General features: G+C 43.5%; 4 protein-coding genes across 4 annotated transcripts in view; 2 read left to right on the plus strand and 2 right to left on the minus strand.

Annotated features, from left to right (window-relative positions):
• Nucleotides 1–1070: 1070 nt before the first annotated feature.
• On the minus strand, nucleotides 1071–8523 carry anapc2 (anaphase promoting complex subunit 2). The gene is made up of 14 exons (XM_058652796.1): nucleotides 8187–8523; nucleotides 6989–7238; nucleotides 6595–6916; nucleotides 6264–6396; nucleotides 5992–6181; nucleotides 5728–5847; nucleotides 5505–5622; nucleotides 4602–4780; nucleotides 4374–4515; nucleotides 3725–3800; nucleotides 2998–3204; nucleotides 2026–2158; nucleotides 1583–1824; nucleotides 1071–1444 (listed from the first exon to the last, which is right to left on the minus strand). Exons 1-14 carry the CDS (start codon nucleotides 8283–8285, stop codon nucleotides 1235–1237), a joined length of 2421 nt encoding a protein of 806 aa, XP_058508779.1. The 5' UTR covers nucleotides 8286–8523; the 3' UTR covers nucleotides 1071–1234.
• A 638-nt stretch (nucleotides 8524–9161) lies between these two features.
• Nucleotides 9162–14219, plus strand: rnf25 (ring finger protein 25). The gene is made up of 10 exons (XM_058654140.1): nucleotides 9162–9344; nucleotides 9553–9627; nucleotides 10224–10320; nucleotides 10629–10696; nucleotides 11446–11515; nucleotides 11604–11675; nucleotides 12446–12592; nucleotides 12732–12821; nucleotides 13103–13240; nucleotides 13333–14219. The coding sequence occupies exons 1-10, from the start codon at nucleotides 9328–9330 to the stop codon at nucleotides 13987–13989; spliced, it is 1431 nt and encodes a 476-aa protein (XP_058510123.1). The 5' UTR covers nucleotides 9162–9327; the 3' UTR covers nucleotides 13990–14219.
• Nucleotides 14220–14736: 517 nt separating this feature from the next.
• kat8 (K(lysine) acetyltransferase 8) lies at nucleotides 14737–20811 on the plus strand. Its single transcript, XM_058654138.1, has 11 exons — nucleotides 14737–15225; nucleotides 15974–16048; nucleotides 16191–16369; nucleotides 16457–16510; nucleotides 17366–17530; nucleotides 18054–18143; nucleotides 18464–18604; nucleotides 19229–19322; nucleotides 19821–19971; nucleotides 20068–20222; nucleotides 20593–20811. Exons 1-11 carry the CDS (start codon nucleotides 14895–14897, stop codon nucleotides 20655–20657), a joined length of 1500 nt encoding a protein of 499 aa, XP_058510121.1. The 5' UTR covers nucleotides 14737–14894; the 3' UTR covers nucleotides 20658–20811.
• An 878-nt stretch (nucleotides 20812–21689) lies between these two features.
• The window catches only part of LOC131475731 (xylosyltransferase 1-like), a 36589-nt gene continuing 33068 nt past the window's right edge, over nucleotides 21690–25210 (minus strand). Inside the window, exons 9-11 of the mRNA XM_058654029.1 lie at nucleotides 24665–24860; nucleotides 24150–24486; nucleotides 21690–23331 (exon numbers count right to left, since the gene is read on the minus strand). Coding sequence (XP_058510012.1) covers nucleotides 23009–23331; nucleotides 24150–24486; nucleotides 24665–24860 — 856 coding nt within the window. The 3' untranslated portion in view covers nucleotides 21690–23008. The remainder of the gene's footprint in view (nucleotides 23332–24149; nucleotides 24487–24664; nucleotides 24861–25210) is intronic.

The raw sequence follows: 25210 nt of genomic DNA on the forward strand, positions 1-25210 counted from the left end.
GGGGGGGATAAATGTATAGATATAGAAGGTGGGAAACGACCAAGTGTAAAAAGATTAAAACTGCATTAAATCAACACAGATCTAAAATCTACGTCAGCTTAAGTTTATTTAAAGTTATCTTAAGAACACATTCAAGTCTTTATCTCATTGTGAGACAGACTTTTCCAAAGAGAACTCACTCTCCCACACCAAACCTCATAGAGAAAATCAGTGATTTTAACATCACACACACGTGTTGTTGATCCACTGCTGCCTCCATCACTGAGTTTTAATGTCTTATTTTGTTACTTCTGTGTTCAGATTGACCTCAGTGACACAAAGTGATCACACGAGGCAGAACGATCAGTGTCACAAACTTCCCCTCAAACTTTCTGACTTCCATAAGAAAAGAACTTGAAACTTTCAAACGTAACTTCTCTCCCCATGTGATTTTGAATAATCAATGATATTGTGTAGAAAGATGTGGAGGACAGAATAATTAATTAAATGACACATTTAATGAATTATTTAATGGTGTATTTATTTAATTAATTAATTAATGACACATTTCATTATTTAATGGTGTATTTATTTATTAAATTAATTAAATAATTACACATTTAATTGTTTAATGGTGTATTTATTTCATTTTGGCACTTTCCGTCCTCCATAAAAAAGATTCAGGTTTTTTTTAATGATTTCTTTGTTTTTATGGAGCATGAAACCAGAAAATATTTACATTTAAGAAGCTGAAACAATCAGAAATCTTGTTTAAATCATGTAAAAAGCTTCAAGCCGATTATCAAAATAGTTGATTAGTTAATTTAATAATCGAAGTAGTAAAAAGCCAAAGTCTGTGTTTTTTATTAGCCGAGTATTATGTTCTGGCTTGAATCAGATTTTTCCTCGTGTACTCGTTGGCTGAGAATGAACCTCTGCACAGACGGCACTGCAAACACTGGAAAAACTAAACTATCCCTTTAACAAATGAATGTAATGTAAGGACTGTAAGGAATGTAAGGTCAATGCCCTCTGGAAAAGCAAACGTTGGATAAAAAATTCACAAAACCACAAAAAGTAAATAACACAAATCATGAAAGACATTTTTAATTTCACGACACCAAGAACTTTCACTTTTACATTTTCAGCTGCAGAGGAAGGCGTAAAGTGCCTTTATTTTGAAAAACCAAACAACCTGGTGGACAAACAGGAGACAGTCTGAAGAACTGGGACTGTGAGAAGATTTCTCACAGACTCAGTTGGACTTGGGGAGTCTGTACACACCTGCAGAGACCATCAGCTGATGCTCCCGGACCTTCCTCTGCAGGAAGGCCTCCAGCTCGTTCACGTCCATCTCTGTCACCACGGGTCCTGTGGCCACGAACATCCGCAGCATGGAGTGGATTCTGTCCAGAGTCATGCTGTCCAGGTTCGTCAGCATGGCCTGAATGTAGGCCCAGAACAGCTGCAGGGACCGAGACACAAGTGACGGGTAAGTGAAATCAATCTGTGAAAATGTGCTTTTTTGAAAACAGCCTTTTTGTCTAGAAACTGTGTGTGTGTGTGTGTGTGTGTGTGTGTGTGTGTGTGTGTGTGTGTGTACCTGCAGCTTCTCCTCCCTCTGCTCAGACTGGGTGGTCGTGTTGGAGTCTCTCTCCTCGTCGCTGTCGATCAGCATCACGCTCCTCTCCAGCTTCTCTTTGGAAGAGCCCGTCTCCACCACATAGTAGCGCCCCCCCGCCTCTTCCTTCAGCACACCGTGCTGCTGCCACAGAGCTATTTTCCGGTGCACCAGATCCTTCGGAGCTCCCAGCTTCACGCTCAGCTCCTCCAGTGTCCAAGAGCCTGGCAGACGGCAAACAGAAAACCCACAATCCAGATTGAATAAGACATTTCCTGTCTCAGCTTTAGCACTGCCCTCCGATTCCTTCGTCTAAAACGTGTGACGCGGGGCTGCGGAAAGCACAAAGCAATATCAACGCTCTTACAGTGGCAAACCACAATTTAGACTCTGGTCAATCAAACAAATGACATGAAAGGCCGTACTCTTGTCCTGGAAGTGCAGGATGATGGCTGCGTGAATGGGCGACACGGTGAGGTTGGTGAGCGTCCGATCTTCCAGCTCCAGGTCCAGAGTCACTGAACCCAGGTGAGGCTTCCAGCTCAGTGTCCTCATGGCCTGAAACAAAGACACCCGGGTGTTAAAGGGTCAGTTAGTAGTAGTTAGTTAGTTAGTTAGTCAGTAATGTGACTGTGCTGTGAGTTTTTTTTGGAAACGTCACAGCTCACACTGTGTGGGAAATCCTCTGTTCAGATTGACCTCAGTGACACAAAGTGACCACACGAGGCAGCAGAGGACCAGAAGCTCCCGTGTCCCTGCGAGCTAACATCACTGATTTTCTGAGAGTGAGTGGTTTACAAACTTCAGTTTCCTGTTGGAAAAGTCTGTCTCACAGTGAGATAAAGACATGAACATATTCTGTGGCAAACACCTGCTAGTAATGTCTTTAGCATGTTAGCCTTTAGCTTCTCTGAAAAGCATTTGTTTTTACTCTGTGACTTGCTCCACTGGGGCTACACTCGACACCACGACATACGGTGCCTTCAAATGGGACTTTAACGTAGTGTTTACGACATTTTGAACACGACATGCTAGCGCTCAAGTGGTAAAGTCATGATAATAGTGTTAGCAAGGCAGACGCTAGGCTAGCAGGCCTGACAAAGCAAGAAATATGGAGGGAAAACAGTTACTCAGCATTTCTAAACTCTATAGGAGTAAAATCACTTTAATAATAAACTTCCACTGGCTCCAGCATTTATTAAAAAAACTGTTGCTAGCTCGTAGCTTTCAGATACGTTCCATTTGAGTTTGTGACTTTGGCATTTAATCATCTATTTTGTGAACACCATAAACTAGGGCTGCAACTAACAATTATTTTCAAAATGATTCAGAATCCCTCCTCCCCCGCCGACACAAACATCTGTAGACTTGGTGTCAGAGGAGCAGGCAGACGTCACCTTGAGCTTCTCGTAGCGGTGGGTGTACGCCTCCATGGCCTGGCAGACGGGCGGCGGGAGCTCAAGCTTCTCCTCCTTCAGCGGAGGCCAGAACTCTGACGACAGGATGATGGAAGACAACGAGAGCGGTGGCTGCTGCTCGTCCTCGCCGAGCCTCGACTCCTCCTCGCGGATGTTAGTGTTGATCCTGCGGGAGTCCGCCATGTCCTGGATGAGAGAGGAGACGGGGAGAGACGCACTTTTAAAAAAAAGGTAGAGTGAGCAGGAGTTTCCTAAAGTAATGTTAATAAGTGTAGCTTAATCCAGTTTGTTGATATCCTTCAGCCAATAACAGTGAGGGGCGGGGCAATCAGAAACAGAACTCCTCCGCCCCCCCATCCTACCACGCACACACCTGTTTTTGTCCAAAACCTCTGAGAAACAGAGCAAACAGCATGTTGAAGTTAAAGTTGTCATATTTCAAAAACTGTCGATGATAGAGATAAAATGTTTGGTGTGTGAGTGTCAGGAGGCTTTCAGCAGCTCCCACATTTAAATTTGTGAAAAACGGCTGTGAATTGACAGAGAAATGTTTTAAAATCACCCTCGTCTTGAATTTATATATATGTATAAAAGTCTGCCATCTTGCGGCGCCATGTTTTTACCTTCGACCGCAGCCCAAGCGAGCGTGTGTTTTGTGGTCTTTCGAGGAAAGAGATAGAAAAAAAAGAAGAAAAAATGTGTTTACCTTCAACATGACTTCACAGTAATGCATGTGAGACTCCCCGAACCGGAGCTTCAGCAGCTCCACGTTACGAATCTCCCTGCAGACAGACGGAGGACACGTCACATGACACACAAAACTACAGTCCAGGAGGTTTGATGTGCTAAATGTTAAACTTGTATTATATTAAATCATAAAAGTGACTGTGATGTTTTGTCAGATGTTCAACTGAAACATTCAGCGATCACAATGTTTTGGTCTGTTGCTCCGCCCACCTCGACCCACCCTACACAGCACGTAGCACTTCAACACCCGAGGAAAATGTGAGCCGAAGCATCGTAGAATTGAACTTATAACATTTTAATAAATATTTGTAAAGTAAATTGCCACGATCGAGGCTTTTATTTTGACGGGTCAAAATATTTGTGCGATCCATTGACATCGGAGGTTGTAACTGGGAATGACGTCATGGCCGCGTTCCAAATAGAGAAGCCGTTAAAAGCCATGGAAGCAACGTGTCCCAGACTAGCTATGGTGCCGTCTTGGAATCCGATGTTGCAGTCCGTGAGGTTGCTCCCACTTTCCAAGTTGAAATACTGACTTTAACATCACGTTACCATCATTCTGTCATGCATGTCGGTGTCAGAGGAGGGGGAGGTTTGTCAGGACGTACCTGGCAGTGTTGTAGTTGAGTTGGTGCAGCAGTCGGTCAGCCAGGACGGCTCGGTACTCGTCTATGAAGATGTCCTTGCTGCCGTAGATGCTGACCAGCAGGCTGATGATGTCCGACGACCGACGCTTGGAGCCCATTTTATCTGACAAACGGAAATGGGAGAAAGGGTCAAGGTGGACGTGTTCCGCGAGGAGCAGACTGGGACCGACACGCGATGTGTTCACTGACCTGGCAAGGCATCTGTGGGGTCAGGAGTCCAGTCCTCTGGGTCGTTGCCTTCCTCGTCGCTGTCCTGCATCTCCAGAGTCACCGGGTCTCCTCTGGACAGCTCGGAGGCCAAGTCAGTGCAGCCCTCTGCGTCTCCGGTGAGTCCAGCCACGATCTGCCTCACTGTGTCCTCGCGAGTCCTGAAACGCACCAGAAGTTAAAGGGGGCATCATGGGAACTAGGGCTGCCACAAAAATTTTTCCATAATTGACTAGTCACCGATTATTTTTGCGATTAGTCGACTAATCGGATCATAAGTAAATTGCAGCTTATCGCAGCAGCAGCAGCAGCACTTATATAACCATCATTAGCTTCCAGCTAGAAGTGTTTAAAGGTATGTGCTAACTGAAAATAAAGACAATTAAGATGATACTTCATTCAACTTTTAATGAAGTTTGCAGCTTGTAGCAGCATTTCTGACACTTTTTAATGTGACAGTGCAAAATAACTCTAACATTTTTAGCTGTAAATGTTTAGTGCCTTGGAAAATGGAACCAAAAACTATGCACTATGAATATATATATTATAAAACATTAGCGTTATCACATTTCCTATTCAAACATGACGTTGCTGTTATAACGTTACAGCAAACACATCACGTGTGTGTGCTAAGGCTAATGAAATCATCATTGTTAATATTAACAATTACAGCTATGAGTACGTAGCTCACTATTGACGCTCATTTTACCAGCTAACTAGCCAATTAGCTTACAGAGACGACCACAACGTGCTTCCTTTTCAGATGCTCGTGCATCGCCGTCGTACTGCCATGGAAGTTCCATTGCACATTCTTCTCTTTTATTTTGGTAAAAGTCGCCGTGAGCCGTTCATGACAAAAACACTGACTAACATAAACTGAGTCACCTGAGGTATTTGCGGATCGGTTGGCAGGCGACCTGCAGGATGACCATGGACGGGTCCAGCTCTCTGAGGGCCTTGATGGCAGAGATGTAAACTGTGAGGATGTCGGACGTGTGAACGCCTGAGGACAGACAGTACGACAAAGACAGAGGCTAAATATGAAGGTTGTGCTTTTTATGTCATTTTGCACACACACGCACACGCGCACGCGCACACACACACGAACCTGGATGCAGGAGTCGACTCTCGAAAGCAGATTTTAACGACGTGAGGAGCTGCTGCCTCTGGTTCGTCCTTTCCAGACAAAACTTCAGGTCCTCGATGGCAGCTTTGGATTCTGGGAAATCTGAAACGGGAGACATCCAATAATGGGAGTATAAGTAAATGTCATTCTGCTGTTACAGTGAGTGTAAAGTGAATCATCCATGTTAAAAACAAGTTTTTGTCTCATTTCAAAACTGATTTGAACCAGAACACGAAGACTCTTCACCTCTGATGATGCCGAAGAGCTCCTCGATCCTCATGTTCACGTAGATCCTGCAGAAGAACTGGTGCATGTGACATCTCCACTGCTTCAGAATGGAGCTGGCACTGGGAACACTGGGACTGCGTACTGGACCGTTTGTGTCGGCCTCACTTGCGAACACTTTGCTGAGCCAGCCGAGCACGAGCTCCAGCCACTGTTCAGACACAAAGAGACGAACAGCTGATGGAGGAGTCCATGCTAAAACATCTCGTCTCAGCCGTTAGTTTTGCTTTTACCTCCTGGAACTCCAGCAGGAAGGAGCATTCGTACTCGCCTCGGCAGTGCTGTTCCATCCGCTGCTCGATGAGCTTGTGGAGGATGGAGGTGACGGACTCGGAGCTGACCCACTCCAGCAGCTGCAGTTTGGACCTGGAACCACGTTTTCATTTCAAAGTGAATCAGAGAGAAGTGAGTGGTACGTCGCAGGACTGCATGACATGAGGCAAACCTTTGATTTATATGATGAATATTGCAATGAGGATTTGAGTACATTTTAAAATCTGCAGTGTGTAACTTTTGTTGTTGTTGTTCTGCCTCTGTTTGCAGCCCCGACTTGAGTTGACTCACAGTATGTGACTCAGCTCCTGAAGTTTCTCCACAGCCTCCTGACACCAGCAGTGTGGCATCAGAACCCCACAGCCACGGCAAACTCCTCCCCCTGCTGCGTCAGGGACCTCGGCCCCATCCTCGCACTCCCCCTGCTGGTTCATGTACACAGAGAACGTCCTGCTGTAAAACTCCAGCACTCGCTCCTGGAGAACCGGAGCCGGGGAGAAAAGGAGGAGGGCCCTGATGATGGTGAAAGCCCGCTCCTGGAGGCCAGAGGGCCCCGGGCCACATAGGCCCCCACGACCCTCGTCCTGCCACATTCCCAGCCGCTGCAAACCACCTACGGTGAAGAACAAGTTCTGTTTGCATGCTGTTTTTCTGTAAGATTTCTCCTCATGTTTCCTCTACTTGCCCAGAAAAGGTTCCAGTCGGTCAAACAGGGTCCGAAAGGCGGCGAGGAGGACCGAGGCCCGGTCTCTCTCCTCCAGCTCGTTCTCCGGCTGCTCCAGTCCACACCAGAACTCAGGAGCCACACAGGCTGACAAACGCATCTGCAGAGTCTCCAGCAGCCAGCTGCCCAGGAGCCGGTCCAGACCCTGACCGCACAGCAGAGTCAGGGAGTTCGAGAGGCTCTGATCGTCCACCGGGCTGCCAGGAGACACCTAACAGCAAGGACCAAACCAGAACTCAGAGTCTGTACTGACACCGCAGGGTCAGTGCTCACACGGTTTCTTCCCTTATTCTTGACTTTTTCTCCCTAATGTCAGTGTTCGGGCTGTGGATGATTGTGTGAGTGTATTTCAGTATGGGAATATTTTCGGATTATTTACAGACAGAGAGGAAATAAACTAATGTTACACATTAAATACATCAGAAAATGGACAACATGATGTCATGATGTGTGACAAGGTCTTTGTTAATCGTGTGTGTGGTTCTGGAGTGTTTGGAACGATGCAGCTCTTAAAAAAAATAAAAAATCACTTGATACATGTTAGTGAGCTCGACCAGTGGATTAATTTTTCTGGGTCCCCAAACAAATTTAGAGAATTTTCATTTTAGTTAAGATTTGTATGTGTTTTAAAATAACATGCATAGCATTACATTGTAATCATTTACCAAACATTTCTTGTTAATGATATGTTTGCAAAGCACAGATTTGATATGTAATGAAATTTGGGTCACAATCGTTAGCCATCTTTAAAAAGTTATAGGTTTTCTGAACACTGACAGCATTTTAATGTCTCCAATGTGAAACTTTAGCATATTTTTCTCCCAATCCAAAATTATTAGGACCAACATATTGTGGTTGTTGTTTTATATCGCAAGGACGGATAATATCGTAGTTTCATGTCCCATCGATGGACACAAGAACACATCTGCACAGTCCAGCAGGAAGACAAAAAGACACACAATTCAGAGAAAGGTCAATATTGATACATCCCAAACTTAACCGAATAACCCGACTAATGAGTGACCTGCCCGTGTCACACTCCGATGCAGGTGAACCACTGCAACATGCAAGTAAACGTTAAACAATGAGATATTTGAATGGAGTTCGGCTGAGTCCCGTCACTCCATGCTAGCTCGTGGCTAAATAAAGTTCCACTCACCAAAGCCGCGGTGACCGTTTCCCACGCGACAGCGACGCCGACACGAGAAGCCGACCCCGACACCTCAACCGAGTCTGATTCCATCACAATTTCTTCCATTTTCTGACACTTTCTTCACAAAAAACGAACTGAGCTAACGTCACAGAAACGCTAACGCTTCGTGTCGCTGTGCCGTACGCCACACGTCTACGTAAAGCATCACGTATTCTACATAAAGGCGTTTTGACATCCAAATAATGTCTTATTATTACATTATTATTATTAATCTGAAGTGATGTGACATGATCCCTGCTTGGGAATCGCGGGTTTGCTTCTTCTTCGTGAACTTCCTCTTCTTTTTGAATGGGTTTCTGTTAATATGTTTGCGCAGGTGCTCCCTCTACAGTTCACCGCTGTCACTTACTTTATTTTGAAAGTTAACAGGAAGTTGGAGAAGATTTGTTGAGACTGATAGTCGATCTGGGTTTCGTGGGTGTTTGATGCCCTCTTGTGCCCACACTGGCAAACTGCAGCACATTAGCAGGCCGCAGTCATACACTCTCGGGACAACACAAAATCTGAATCATCTGCCCTCTAGTGGCCAAACTGAATAACTACAACAGCTGCGGAAGTCTACAATCCGGTTTAAATTTTCAAAATAAACGTTTTACACCATATATAGTTGCGGACTACTACCGCAAGAGGGCAGCGTATACCCGGGACCGTGACGAGGGAAAGAATAACTGATAACTAAAAACCGCCAACAGACAGTTATACGAAAGATTTCTGAAAACAATAAAAAAAAGTACGAAAAACCCCAGTTGAAAAATGGTTTAAATGTAGGTGTAGTTACACGCTGTGGCCACTGGAGGGCAGTGAACGGACAAACGCCGTAGCATAGGAAGACATCATGAGAACATGAGAAGAAGGCTTCCGGCTCAGACAAAATAAAATAATGCAAAGGATATGTTTTTTTTTGTCCTGATACTTACTTTATTTTCTTTTTTAACATATAATAATGAATTATAAAATATTTCATACAAGACAACGTGATACACAGTTGCTGGGGCTGATGCAGTACGTTGTCAGCAGTAATAATAATAAAGAAGAAGAAGACGACGAGGACTTCCGGTCGGCAGCAGGCTGACTCAGGAGTCTCATCATGGCAGCAGAGAACGAGTAAGTGTGTGTTTCTGCCGTGTCACCCTCATTCACACATGTTGTCCCGAGTCAGTGTCGCTCTGTTCAAACTCTGACGAAATGTCGCAGGTTCTTCTATAGTTGGTCGGCAGAGTTGATCTAACATGCTAACGTTCGCCAGAGACGAAAACAAACGGCTAACAGCCAGCCTGTCTGTCTGTCTGTCGCGTGTGTGTTTCCTCTGCAGTGTCGTGTCAGAGATCGAGGTGCTGCAGTCGATTTACCTGGACGAGCTGCAGCTGAAGAGGACAGAGGGGGACAGGTGAGAGCAGTCAGCTGTTAGCCCGCTAACACTTAGCAGCTAACAGCCAAACATAAACACATGTCGTGACATTTAACCCATAGCGACTGTTGAGTCGCATCTTACGCGTCTTTTGACCATTTTGTCTGTGTTCATGTGTTCATACTTATTCATACATGAATATCTTTGATACTCGGCGCCTACAGTCAAACTAAAACACACTGTGTACAAACGGGTGATACACTCACATCGTTATGGACAAAAATGTCCAATTGAAACCTATTCAAACTGCAATGTTTCATCACACCTCCGTTAAAATATAATACGTGTATTTATTATATCTGGGCGTTTGTCTAGGATGTAATAATTAGACACAAAATATTTGCTTTGTATGCAATTTATTGAAAATAATTCATTTTTTTCATCTAAAAACATGGTGTTATCATGACAAGAACCTGCCATTTAAAGGGTTCATTTGACCCTAGCGGTGCAAGTGTGACTAATATTAAAACCAGCCTGCAGAGTTGCACATTTCTGTGTACTTTTGATTATGTATTTGTGTTTTGTGTTTTGATTTGAAAAAGATAACTAGTTCAAGCGTTGTGTCATCCATCCAGGGCCTGGGAGGTGAGCCTGGTGCTGTATCCGTCCACCGCTGAGGACTCTGTCTCCCAGTTTGTCCGACTGACCCTCACCCTGACCCTGGATCAGCAGGTATGGGACAAACTTTCAAATGCAGAGCTCTGGACGTCACATGACTGTTTGTTTACTCTGCCATGTTGGCAGGAAAATCGCCGGAAACATGAACAACATCAGTGCTGGTTTCAAGCTCTAAGACTTCACTGTCACTTTAAACCCAGAATGTGAAAGACTGAATATACTCCATGTCTGTAAAGTTTTCATTTTTGTATAGCGTGACATCAACTCCTGGAGCTCTGTACAAAGGCAGAAACAGGCACTCAAAGCCTTTAATTAAAAATATAAAGTCATGTTTTTTCCTTCTCTTCTCTTTCCATGCGTAGTATCCCTCGTCTCCTCCGATTATCTCCATCCACAACCCTCGAGGCCTTTCTGATGACAAGCTCAACAGGTAAATAACAAACTCTGTGAACTGATCCGGTTCTCAGTGTCACAATAGTTCAGAGCTGCTCACTGCTCCACAACCTTTATATATTTATTTACTTTGTGTGAACCGTCCTGTGACTTGAACACTCACTAACAACATGGCTGCCAACAGTGATGGATGAAAGAAAGTGTTTTAATCACGACACTAAAGAATTGCCTTGTAAAGTCTACACCTACTTAAATCTACAATATCTGCTTTTTCCAACATGTTCACGTCTTTATGTCACTGTTAGACAGACATTTACAACAGGAAAGTGAAGTTTGTAATCCACTCACTCTCCCACACCAAACCCCATAGAGAAAATCAGTGATTTTGGTTGCGGGGACACAGGAGCTGCTGGTCCTCTGCTGCCTCGTGAGGTCACTTTGTGTCACTGAGGTCAATCTGAATAAAGGATTTTTAATGCCAAAGTGACAAAATAAGACATTTGAACTTAGTGATGGAGGCAGCGGTGGATCAACAACTCCTGTGTGCTGTGATGTTAAAATCACTGATTTTCTCCATGGGGTTTGGTGTGGGAGAGTGAGTGGTTCACTAACTTCAGTTTCCTGTTGGAAAAGTCTGTCTCACAGTGAGATAAAGACGTGAACATGTTTTTAAAGACATCGTAGACTTGAGCTGACATCATGGTTGATTACTAATCCAGTAAACGTTGCTGCTTTAAATGTGTGCTTTGAAAACCCTTTAATTATGTTCAACCTCTTGTCCTTTAGTGTCCAAAAGTGTCTTCAGCTGGAGGCTCAGTCCTGTCTCGGCTCACCCGTGTTGTATCAGCTCATCGAGGTCACTATGGTTTCCATGGATGGTTGTGGCTTGTGTATTTAGATCAGAAGCTCTGTTTTCAACGTCTTCTTCTTTCTTCTTTCCTCAGAAAGCGAAAGAAATCCTGACTGAAAGTAATATTCCTCATGGGAACTGTGTCATTTGTCTCTATGGATTTAAGGTATGTTGTTTTACTCATCTTTACAAACCCCTTTTTTTCATTAGCATTAGTTTTGTGTGATGCTCTAAATGAATAGGATTTAATGTTTAGAATGAAACCAGAGTAAAAACTGAAAGCTTGTTTTAATTATTTGGAAAAAATGGATCGTCATAAGAGTTGATGATGAGTTTAGATCATTGAGCTATTGCTGAAACTAGATTATTTATATTTGATTAAGTGTGTGTGTGTGTGTGTGTGAGAGAGAAACTGAAAATATAATATATATGTATCTGTGTATGTATATTTATGAATATGTGTGTGTGTGTGTGTGTGTGTGTGTATATACATATATGTATATCGATACATCTATATATACTGTATATATATATATATATATATACACACACATGAGAAACTGAAAATATAATTGTAAAAGAAAATAATAAACAGAGCGATGGATCATGGGAATGATCATTATTTGCAGCTTTGAGACCATGGAAAGCTTATTTTCCCAAACACAACCATTCAAACCGAGTCATGGATTACCTGTGGTGTTTGTTATTATTTCTCGATTTCTATTGAAAATAATAGTCATCTTTTATAAACCGTCTGTAGAAGGTAGAAAGGGTTATTTACTGCGAGGGCAGCACCGTGCCATCACTGCCCATACGGAACAACCATGGTATTTGCCACGGTGTCTTATGAGACGACACAGAAAAGAAAACCTGCCACGTCTGCCACCGTTGACCAGAATTAACACGTTAACGTTGGCGCTCTGGTGCATTTTCCAGGAAGGAGAAACATTCACCAAGACCAGCTGCTATCATTATTTCCACTCCCACTGCCTGGGTCGCTACGTCAGCCACTCAGAGGAGGGGCTCCGCCTCAGGGAGAAGGAGTTAGAGGAGGACAAGACCAGAGAGAGGACACACCCTCAGGTATCAGCCGCTGTCTTGTTGACTCCTCTCGATGCAATGCGGCCCGTTCTGAATTCATAACAAAGACATTTTGCTTGTAGCTGTGATTCAAATGAATCCCTGAGACTGACTTTGAGACTCACTCTGAGACCTCTGACAGGAGCTGGCCGTGGTGTGTCCGGTGTGCAGAGAGCCTCTGGCGTACAACTTGGACGAGCTGCTGTCGTCTCCTGCCCCCCAGCTGCCCGAGGTAAAAACCCTCTGCTGATCTACACAAAGTGAAATGTCATTAAATTTCAACGTGTGTCCATGTTTCCAGGCCGTCGCTGATCTGTGGAACAATAATGGAACATAAAACACCATCACGATCACTGTTTGTTTCTTGAATCACTGGTATTGTTATGAACAGTTTGATGTGACGCAGCCACAATGAGGAGAAGAAGAATTCACTTTCATTCATGAACTCTGCAGCGAGGAACCTCTCCCAACGTCCACACTTTGACTGATTCTGACTTTTTTTTTGTCACTCAGACGGACAAAGCAGCGACTGGATCCGATTATAAAGAGAAGTGGGCGGAGCTGCAGAAGGTCTTGCAAAGGCAGAGGTCTAAAGGCGGGGTCATCGATCCGGAGGTGGAATCTAATCGCTTTCTTATCCACATCAACGAGGTGAGAGTCGATGCAAACTGCTTCTCTGGTTCTATCCAAACTGAAATGACTTTGACGTCGGTTCCTGCTCAATGTATAAATGACTCCCACAGGCTCCGTCTGGTGCTGAAAATGGAAACCTGGACGTAGACGTCTCCCCCGACCGTCCTACACCGTCCGCCACTAACCTTTCATCTGATGAGCCTGGTGTCAGACCGGATCACTCTGTACCTGGACTGTCCCACTGCAGAGGCGGACACAGCCAGAGGCAGCAGAACCGGACGAGGGGCCCAAGAAGAGGAGGCCGGTTCAGACGTCAGCAGGGGCGAAACGCTGCGGCCGCCGTCACAGAACACCTGGACAGACTTACTCTGTCCTCACTGGTGACGACCCGAGCTCAGGGCGATCTCGGTCATCAGGTCCATGTAGAGGCAGAATTATGTCGTCCGAAGGTGAGCAGAGAGGTCTACACAGAGCCGCAACAGGTACTGGTTTCTGCAGACGGTCAGCCCGTGTGTTTGGAAACTGAATACCCGAGAGACGCTCCAGACTCTGTGGGTGGTCGTGGGCATCGCGGCAGGAGAAGGGGCCCTCACCCATCTGTCGCAAACAGTGGGGGCCCCAGATACCACTGGGACGGGCGAGCTTCCAGAAGCAGAGGAGGGTCCAGTTACCTCCACAGTCGAGGATCTGGACCTCATTGGGGCCATAGCAGGGGTGTCCAACAAAAGGTAGTGGGGAGAGAGAGGGTAAAGGACGAGGTGCTATGACAAAGGGCAACAGGAGGGCAAATGAACAAACGTATGTGTGCCTCCATTACGAGTTTACATAGATTAGAGCCCTGCAGCAGAAATGACGTTCACTGTAGTGTCCTGTCCTCGTCCTGCGCTCCGGTTTCCCCTCTCAAGAACATGACGATCAGAAACGGATGCTTGTTGTTTTTCATTGTGATGCAATGTGACCTCAGACGACCACAAATTAAAATGCTCTCTGGACGTCACCGCGTGTGTGTATTTCATGTAAAGCCTAACAAAGTTCATAGCACAGATCTCTGAATGTGGTGATTCTGCAAATGTTTGGTATCGCATTGGCTTTTTATCCACAAGGAAACGGTGTTGGGAGATCTGAAATGTTGTTTTTGGAATATGGGTCCCATGGTGAATAAAAACATTTTCATGTAAACTAATGCGCTACTCCAAAAACAACCTAAATGTGGGCGTGTGGCAGTATTTAATTTTAAAATGACACCTCATGGTCATCTTATGACTTAAACTAACCCTTCAGTCACAAAGAGCCTCATATTGCTTAATAATGCAGTGATGTAAGGAGAATTATATATTATAAATAAATAAAAAAACTGATTTATTTTCTTTTTTTTATTAGAGTAGTTCCCAAGCATTCTCATCAACGAGGAGATCAGACCTGCCAATCAAAGGCACCATTTCTATTAACACTTTATGACGTCATCAAAAGGCTGTTCGGGACTGCGTCACTTTTGTTTTGAAAGAAGAGGAGGAGTTGACTTCCACCACAAGATGGCGGTGTTTCAACTACGTGGGTCAAACGAAGGAGAAGAAGAAATCTAAGCGACGCCATCTTGTCTGTTTGTTGTTAAAGGAGAACCGTCCCTCTCTGAAATAAAGTGCGCAGTGTCGCGTTTAAATCCACCGAGATTATGACCGGCGGGAGCGAGTTTCCACAAAACTACAACAGCAACAGCAACGACAACAAGGACTCCGAGTGCAGCATGGACGTGGACATGGACTCGAGCCACGTCGAAAGCGAGCGGGGAGAAGCGGACAGCAGTATCCTGGCTGCGTGCTCCTCTAACGGCAGCGGCGGCGAAGAAGACGAGGCGGAGGCCGATGGCCGCATGAGACAAGCCGGGGGCTCGAGTAGTCATCACACCCCGGACGGAGGAGCAGTACTCGGCGGGGGCAGGGAGCAAGAAGTGTCGGTGGAGATCGGAGAGACGTATTTGTGTCAAAGAGCTGACAAAACTTGGCGTGAGTGAGACGTCTCTCTTCTACGTTTTTTTATGAAGCAGCTCAGTAGCGCCCTCCTTTGTTTCGGGAGGAATTGACACCAAATTTAGATTTAATTCGGAAAAATAGTCAAAAACCCGTTGATGTTGGTTGGAGCAATTGAGGCAGGGTCTCGGATAAAGAATGCTCTCGTTTACCAAATTCCTTTGAACATAATAATAGAGTTTTTATTCTTGGGCAGAAAAATCCAAATATTTAAAAAAAAAAAAGACTCGTTTGTTAAAGGACCGGTGTTTAGTGGATTCACGGCATCTCTGGATGAAGTCGCATTATTGCAACCAAGTCTATTCATTTGTCAACACATTTGCTTTTCTATTGAGATTATAATATTCTATGATAAGAAAACGCTTCTGTCACAATTATCCTCACCAAAATAATTGGGATTTGTAAAACTGACAATTGTTGACAATCATCATATTTGTTCTATTGAAGAAATTAGTCAAATACACTAAACATTAACATTTACATAATATACACAGCATACATTGGAGGGAGCAAGTAATATTTAAAAAAGTCACTTAATAACACTTCTTTAATGTTAGGCTTAATACATTTGTGTTATTGCAGAATTTGACTGTATTTATATTTCAAAGCCTCAATTTGGTCAAAAATCATCACCTGATGTTGCTTACCTGTGAATTTCTCTGTGAGATGAATAAAGTGTCTGTCTGTCTGTATCTATCTGTCTATCTATCTATCTATCTATCAGACACAGCGGAGGTTATTCAGTCCCGACTGAATGAGCAGGAGGGCAGGGAGGAGTTCTACGTTCACTATGTGGGATGTGAGTACAATAAATAAATAAAAAACAACTTTATCTTCAGAATCATCGTCCTCTGCCTTCTCACACCCTCCTGAATTTGCCTGCACCTGTCCATCCCTCTCGCTCCACAACGCCCTCTAACCTGGTCTTCTTTTTCCTGCAGTCAACCGGCGCCTGGACGAGTGGGTGGGTAAAGCCCGTCTGGCTCTCACCAAGACGGTGAAGGACGCGGTGAGGAAGAGCACAGAGATCGGAGGTGTTGGCGATTTGGGCGACCAGCCTGAAAGGAAGATCACCCGCAACCAGAAGCGCAAGCACGATGAAATCAACCATGTGCAGAAGGTGAAGACGCTGTCTGCGGCGTCGATATGTGATCGCTGTGAGTCAAACCTCATCCATTCTCTCTTTGTTTGTTTTTCTTTGTTTTAGACGTATGCAGAGATGGACCCAACAACGGCTGCACTGGAGAAAGAACACGAGGCGGTAAGATGGACTGTGTGTGTGTGTGTGTGTGTGTGTGTGTGTGTGTGTGTGTGTGTGTGCTCCCAAACTCTATAATCTGTTTTGAATATTCCAAGAAATTCATAATTGTAATTGGTTTTTAATGAGAAATCAACTGGAGTGTTTTTTAAATAACTAAAACAAGTGTAAAAATGCATTTATAGCATGTTTTTAACACACATTTTAACACCCAATTGACTATTGAATATGTGTATTATGTATCAATTACTAAAATAATCAACAATTTTAATTAAAGCAACTTTCTGTGATTTCTTGGATGTGAATATTTTCTGGTTTCTTTGCTCCATGCAACAAAGAAATCATTAAAACTGAATCATTTGAGAACTTCGTTTCCAGGTTTGACAAACACTGATCTATATAAACATAAATACATATATACACATAATTATTTTTAAAATGTTCTGACATTTTAAGGACAAAACAAGTTATCGATTAATTAAGAAAATAATCGAATATGAAAAATGATTATCACACAGGCTTGTGTTCTCTGGGCTTTTGTCATTGTGTGGTTGTTTGCTTTGTCCACTAGATGGCAGACTAACACTAGGTTGTCAGTTGATATGTGCAATTTGTGTCTGTCTATAATAAACTTGTAAAGTTCTTTTCAAAGTAAAGTTACAAACTGCTTTCAAGTATTTATTCCAGCATTGTTTACAGGGTTCCAACATAATAACTCTTTTCAATATTCGGCTAATGTGTTGTTGTCGGAGGACATTTTTTAGCGTTTTCTTCTCGGCTGTGTGGTTGAACTGCACCATGTGACGTTCCATTCTCTTCATGTGATCAAAGTGTTTTTGTCCCTTTTTTCTCTGACAGATCACCAAAGTGAAATACGTAGATAAAATCCAGATCGGAAACTTTGAGATTGACGCCTGGTACTTTTCACCGTTCCCAGAAGATTATGGGAAGCAGCCCAAGCTGTGGATCTGCGAGTACTGCCTCAAGTACATGAAGTACGAGAAGACCTTCAGACATCACCTGGTCAGTCTCACTCAAGATTTAGAGAAGTTTTTGTAAACCTGAGAACAATTTCTGTCTTTTATCCTTTATTCTGTACAGCACTTTGTTCCACTGTGTTTGTTTCAAAGTGCTTTACAAATAAAGTTGGATTAGATCATTTCAAAATATAAGTGGTTGTTTTAATATGCAACAATAAAAAATAAACATATTTATAATGCAAAATTAATCTCTTCATTTAAAAATAAAAACATAGAAATGACTTGTTACAACTTGATATTGTTTGGAGGGCCACATGAAATCGATTGGAGGGCCACATGTGGCCCCCGGGCCACCACTTTGAGACCCCTGATCTAACGGTATCTACTGACACACGTTCAGTGCAGCTGTCTTCTTTGTTTATTCTCAACAGATCAGTGATTTGAATCAAATCCCTGATCCTGTTTCTGAATGTTCCGAGCGCCTCTCTGTATTCACATGAACCCTGAACCTGGACGACCACTTTTTATTCTTGAAGAAAATGACCCCGTGACCTTTGTCTCCTCAGTCTCATTGTCAGTGGAAGCAGCCGTCGGGGAAGGAAATCTACAGGAGGAGCAACATATCTGTGTATGAAGTGGACGGACGAGACCATAAGGTGAGGACACATTACTTACATCCACACTGTGTAAGAAACATATATGAAAACAAAATATGACAAAGTAATGTTTACTTAGATTCACTAAACTATAAAATCATTACAGTTATTTATTTATTTCACTATAAGCAATGGAGTAAATAAAGATAAAAGCCAAAGAAGATAAATCATAAGAGTAAAAATGCAATGTAATCTGCAGCTGTATTTGTGTTGTTCTATCATGAGATTATTTCATAGATAATCCATGTCCATATTTAAAATCAGAAGAAGTCCTGTAGAGGTGATCAGAGACTGTTGGATTATCCATGTGTGTTTTACAGATTTACTGCCAGAATCTTTGTCTCCTGGCAAAACTCTTCCTCGACCACAAGACGCTGTATTTCGACGTGGAGCCGTTTATTTTCTACATCCTCACCGAGGTGAACAAACAGGGAGCTCACATCGTCGGATACTTCTCCAAAGTAAGTGTGTGTGTGTCTGTGTGTGTGTCTGTGTGTGTGTGTGCGCGCGCGTATCCATCTCCTACCACTTTATCCTCCACACGAGGGTCACTGGGGGTTTCTGTGCCAATCTCAGCCGATTTAGGGCTGGTACATGTGTCGGTCTGTGTTTATATAAGCTGGTTTGGTGCTATCACCAAAGAAGGAAGAAGACATGTGAGACAAATAAAGTGCATCAGCAGACAGCAGACGTCTGACAGAGTCTCAGAGACAGAGTCTCAGAGACAGAGTCTTGGAGACTCTAGAGACAGACTCTCTGAGACTCTTCAAAAACTACCAGAAAGCAGAGAAATAGAGCTTTGTACTCATACTCATTGTCTTCACAGTAGAACCTCAGGACTTCTGCACAACAAGCGTCACAGACGAGATTCACCGGCGCACCACACTTTTTTCATGTTTGTCACGTCAGCTTCTCAGTTCTGTGATTCCTGAATGCTTGAATAACTGCAAGCTATGAAAAAAGTAAAGTTATCTTGTAGAAAGGGGCAGAAGAAAGACTGAGTTCTTTTGCACATGTAAACGTAGCTGTTGTTGTTGTTGACCTTCAAAATGTGTTGTGGTGTTTTTCTTTGTTTTTTTCCCCAGGAAAAAGAGTCTCCAGACGGAAACAACGTGGCGTGTATTCTCACACTGCCGCCGTACCAGCGCAGAGGTTATGGAAAGTTTCTCATAGCTTTCAGTAAGTGATGCAACACACATGGCTTTGCCGATGCACCTTAAAGGCAACGGTGCTTTGATGCCAGTTACAACAATGAACAGACAAATAGAATGAAAGACAAATAGCTTTGCCTGCTAGAAAGTTCTACAGTGTGTGTGTGCGCACATGCGTGTGGACTTAAAAGGGATAGTTCAGCTTTGTTTTAGTTTTTTGTAAGTGTGACGTGTATGAGGTCTGAGTCGGTGCCGGCTGTGCTGCCATTAAAACCACTCACTCTCCCACACCAAAGCCCATAGAGAAAATCAGGGATTTTAACATCACACACACACACAGGAGTTGTTGATCCATTTTGTTGACCAGCAGCTATTCGTCTTTTGTTAAGTAACTGAAATCTTTTTTTTTTTTTAAAGCTTTGCCTTGCATTTCTTATTTCATGATCTCCTTGGGCTTTGAAAACACAAAACTTCAGGAATGATGTGAGGGATGTAGACTGATACTGAACTGTGTGTGTGTGTGTAGGTTACGAGCTGTCAAAGCTGGAGAGCACCGTGGGTTCTCCAGAGAAGCCTCTGTCTGATCTGGGGAAGCTCAGCTACAGAAGCTACTGGTCCTGGGTCCTGTTAGAGATCCTGAGGGACTTCAGAGGAACGCTGTCCATCAAAGACCTCAGGTAGAACACACCGTGGCAACCAGTCGTGACGTCACCTGTCAGAGTCTGTATTTCCTGGTTTAATATTTAGCTGTTTGTTTGTTTGTGTTTTTCCAGTCAGATGACCAGCATCACGCAGAGTGACATCATCAGCACGCTGCAGTCGCTCAACATGGTGAAGTACTGGAAAGGTCAACACGTCATCTGTGTCACGCCCAAACTGGTGGAGGAACATCTGAAGAGCGCGCAGTACAAGAAACCGCCAATCACAGGTGAGTCCACGGCGACACGGAATCTTCTGGAGCCATTCATTCATATAAATGTGAGGGTGATGAGAAGAACACGTTATCCTGTTAATGTTGTTGGTGTGAGAGGAAACTCACACGCTAACGTGTCATCATTGAAAATACAACAAATAAAAGGTTTTTCTGAGCTTTTGGAACAATGTGGAAAATCAGTCTAAACTATGCTGAAAATAATCTTTTTTTTTTAAATTACACATGTAGAAATAAATTGGGTATCACCAACATCTCCTCACTTCTTCCTTCCTTCTCCTCCACTCTTCTCTCTTTCTCCTCCTCCTTCCTCGTTATTCCTTTCTTCATTATTCATCTCCTCCTCCTCCATCTTGTCTCTCCACAGTGGACACCATGTGTTTGAAGTGGGCGCCTCCTAAAAATAAACAAGCCAAGTTGTCCAAGAAGTGAGAGACGGAGACAGAGCACTGTACGTGTGTGTGTGTGTGTGTGTGTGTGTGTGTCAGCCGTTTCCTCCTGTTGTAAACCTGCTGTAAATATTGTTATTTTTTTTTAGAAACATCTGTCCATATTTTCTGGAAATAAATATTTTAAAAAAACACAACCACGTCTGCTGATGACTTGTTTTTTTAACCGTAAAGACCGAGCGGTTTTATTTTTTACTGATTCGAAGCTTCGTAAAAAAAACAAATAATATCAATATTGATATTGAGCGTTTTCCCTGAGTCCTGAGCTAATTAGCTCTGTCCTTCCAGCTGCTGCTGATTGATTTTGTTATCGATGATTCCATCACCGCGGGCAGCGTGAGCTCGTCACCGCTCATACACGACATTCATGAGCGTTTAATGAGGGGAAAGTTCATCGTTCATCGTTCATCATTCAGTGACATCGTTTCTTCCACAGAGAGGGCGGCACTTCAAATGATTGAACCCGTTTTTTAGTAAAAAACTGAACTTACATAGTACCAGGTGGTTTTTCTCCAAATTCAATTCAAAGTCACTTTTAATGGAAATTTCTGACATTATTTAATTTAATTTAATTTAATTTAATTTAATTTAATTTAATTTAATTTAATTTAATTTAATTAAAGAAAAAAAAGAGGTCCTTTTACTTAGTTTAAACAAAAACAACTTAATTCGTACAGGTCAGAAGCCATTTATATCTTTAATTTCTCAACTTTGCATTATAATTTAGTCTTAATCTGATCTATGAACATGGTAAATACTGTAATAAAAAAATAAAGACATTCACAATTACTGTGATTATAGTAGTAATAATGCATTTTATTTGTAAGTGCCTTTTTAATTAGGATATAATAAAATATTACATATACGTATTATATAAAATTATATCCTTTATATTCTGATTAAAATTAGATTTATATCCCAGGTAAACTTATGTCTGGATAATTGCAACCAGTTCTTCATATCTAATGAATAATAATTTAAATAAATAAACGACACAAAAGTCACAACATTTGGGCAGATTCTGTTTTTATTCTCAAAAATGTTGTATTTCAAAAACCACCAGTGTCCAGTGTAAGGCGTTTACAACCGTTGTTTTTTCTTCTCTTTTACTTTTGGACACTTTTCATCTTTTCATCAGGATTTCCTTAAAAAGGAGCTACGACAGCTAAGGCACAACACGAGCTCAGAGCGGAGACTGGGAGAAGGAAAAACCCTGGTTAAAAAAAATAAACAGCAGATGAAAAAATACAAAACAATTTCTTAAAAGTTTATCCACCGTTTCCCCACTTTTTTTTTTAAACGTGTCACATGACATTTACATCCACTCACTTGTCACATGTTAAACATGAAATGGATCTTAAAATAAAATAATTTCCCTTTCTTTTGAATGATGTGACGTAAAACTGCTAAAAAAGGAAAACAGTCCAAAAACCCTGGTGGTTCAGCAGTTTGACGAGAGAAACTCGTCCCCGCTCTGCTGCTGTATACACAAACGCTCCCTCCGGTCAGGTCTGGTAGTTGTGCTTGGTTTCAGACGAGGGAATCGTCTCTATTCAGGAAGAACAAACGGAAAGCAGAGTAAAAATAACAACAAGTTACATACTGCAGCTTTAACACTGGTCGTAAATCAGATTGAGGTCAAAGGTCATTGAGGACGGCCCACAGCAGAGCCACAGACCAGCATCAGAAAATAATGGTTACAATAATAATAATTTTTATAATTACTTTCTGTATAAATGTCTGAATAAATTACTCTGATAGATGTTTGTTTTTAACAAGTAAAACAACAGGAGACCACACACACACACACACACACACACACACACACACACACACACACTTTCTATGGTCCGCAAGATTGTTTTGGTCCTCACAAATACACACACACACACTTGTTTGCACAGTATTCTTTGTGGGGACATTCACAGACATAACACGTTTCCTTTAGACCTTTTTTTTTAATGTGGAGCCAACTCGGGCCCGACTTCCTGTTCATGTGCGGCACTTCCTGTATTAGTTTCCATCACGTCATCTGTGAACAGAGCGAGGAATGTGGCCACTTAACTTAACTTAACCTTAATCACACCTAGGTGCCTAATCCTACCCCTAAAACCACATCTTAACCCTGAAAAAGCCAAAATGTCCCCACAAAGACACACACACACACACACACTCACTCACATGTTTGTAGTCCCGCCCACCAGTGACACCAGCACCGAAAGACGACAGCGTCTTCGCCTCCTTTTCTTTCACCGGCACTCGCCATCGATAAATAAATAAATACGACTCATTTGTCCTCTCCTCCGTCCCCTCAGTCTTTTTTTACTCCGTCCGCTACCTGATGCGTCCGTCCTCTCTGGGCGTGGTCACTGCAGATTTGGGGTCGGGGCTCGTGGAGCTCCAGGCGGTGAGGCCGCACCGCTGCATGATGGGACAGGCGCTGTGGCCCACGGAGCAGATGTCCGACGCCGACCAGTGACCTTCCAGTAAAGGGTCGAGCCAGTGACGCAGTGGTGCCCCCGTCAGGCCGGCGTTGGCCTCGGCCTCCTCCACAGCGCTGAGGCTGACGGGCAGACGCAGAACGGGGTTGAGGCCGTGGAAACTCTGCTCCATGTAGGAGTTTCTGGACGGGCCGGCGTGAAGCCGCCGAGCGTCGTCTGCCTCACAAACACCAGGAGGAAGAAGAAGAAACAAAAACGTACAGTTTACTTTATTCATCTACACGGTTTGGTTCGTTTTCCAGTACTGTTACTGATTATTTTATCAGACGGAAGAAAAAAAGGAAAATTGGTAAATACAAGCACACAAACACACACACAGACAGACAGACACGCAAACACACACACAAACCAACTTAGGGAGGTCAAACAAATCAAACAGTAACTGTGGAGAAGCTAATTTAGACAGAGGTGACCCTGTGTGTGTGTGTGTGTGTGTGTGACTGGATACCTACACTATAAATATGGTTGCATGGTGTCAACAGCTGTGACACAGACGTGCTATTGATGTGAACTACAGGGAACTATAGTGAACCACAGTGAACCACAGGGAACTACAGGGAACTATAGTGAACTGCAGGGAACTACAGTGAACCACAGGGAACTACAGGGAACTACAGGGAACCACAGGGAGCTACAGTGAACTACAGTGGACCACAGGGAACTACAGTGAACCACAGGGAGCTACAGTGAACTACAGTGGACTACAGGGAACTACAATGAACCACAGGGAACTACAGTGAACTACAGGGAACTACAGGGAACCACAGGGAGCTACAGTGAACTACGGTACGAGGTATGAGCGCCGGTTTTGCTGTGTGTGTGTATTTGTATTTGTTGCGTCTTTTGGACCTTTTCTATCGAACACAGTGACCAAAACCTGGTCCTATTGAGAACCTCATTTCATAGGACCTGGTTGAGGTGTGAAACTTGGGACAATGTTTAGTATCCTTCATTTTATCTTCATTTCATCTTACCGTGTCGTACGGGCTGTTGTCGGTGAAACTCCAGTGGGGCCACGGTAAAACTGGTCTGGCCCAGCAGGCTCCAGTGGTGCAGCACCCTCAGTGTCCACATGCCGGGCCTCAGTGGCAGGTTCAGCGGCGGTCTATAGTGGGTGACCTCGGCAGAAGCGTCTACCAGGATGTCGTACGTGGCAGCGATGACGTTGGTGGGGTCGATCCACACCACGGTAGCCGTCAGGTTGCTCTGGCTTCGGCTCCAGCGCTGCACAGCCACAGGCTCGTCCTCGGGTCCCAGAAGACACCCCCAATTCCTGAAGAGACGCTCCTTAGGATCCCAATCTGTCCCCACCTGCAGAACAGGACAATAGTTTTTTGAGACTTCATTGTGTGTGTTCAGGTCGTCCTCACTGGACATCCAGACTGAGACTGTGACATTTTTAAATTAAAATTAGCTTTATATTAGTATGTGTGTGTGTGAGAGAGAGAGAGTGTGTGTGTGTGTGTGTGTGTGTGTGTGTGTGTGTGACCTGGACATGCTGCAGTCTGTTGGTTGGATGGGGGGGGCTGGCCAGGCTGAAGTGGTCTCTGGGTGTAACCCAGGTCTCCAGGGTCTCCAGCTGGGTGGAGGCTTGGTTCGTGGCCACATGACGCACAAGGTAGCCCTGAAACTGGTCTGACAGGAAGTAGAGGTGGACCGAGACTGGGTGGCTCATGGCCACGTACCTGAAAGACACACACGTGGATACATTTAAAGGATTTAAAGGAACGATGAAGCCACCAAATAAGACGTTTTAAATCACCAGAGACATCGCGATGTAATACTATCACAATATTTAACTTGCAATACAATATCATACACTATGATATACTCTTTAAGAGTGAAGACCATCTAATGAGATTATTTACCACGATCTGTTTTAACAACCTTTTTCTTTGGGGGGTCGGTTTTTATGAGATTTTTTACTGTGACTTTTGTATCAGATTTTGGTCAACATACTAAACTATGACTTTTGTGACTTTTTGGACAACATGGAAAGTCAAAGTTTTGTATGTCACCCAAAATGTGACAAGAA

This window comes from Solea solea, chromosome 16 (genome assembly GCF_958295425.1).
Source record: "Solea solea chromosome 16, fSolSol10.1, whole genome shotgun sequence".
Classification (NCBI taxonomy): domain Eukaryota; kingdom Metazoa; phylum Chordata; class Actinopteri; order Pleuronectiformes; family Soleidae; genus Solea; species Solea solea.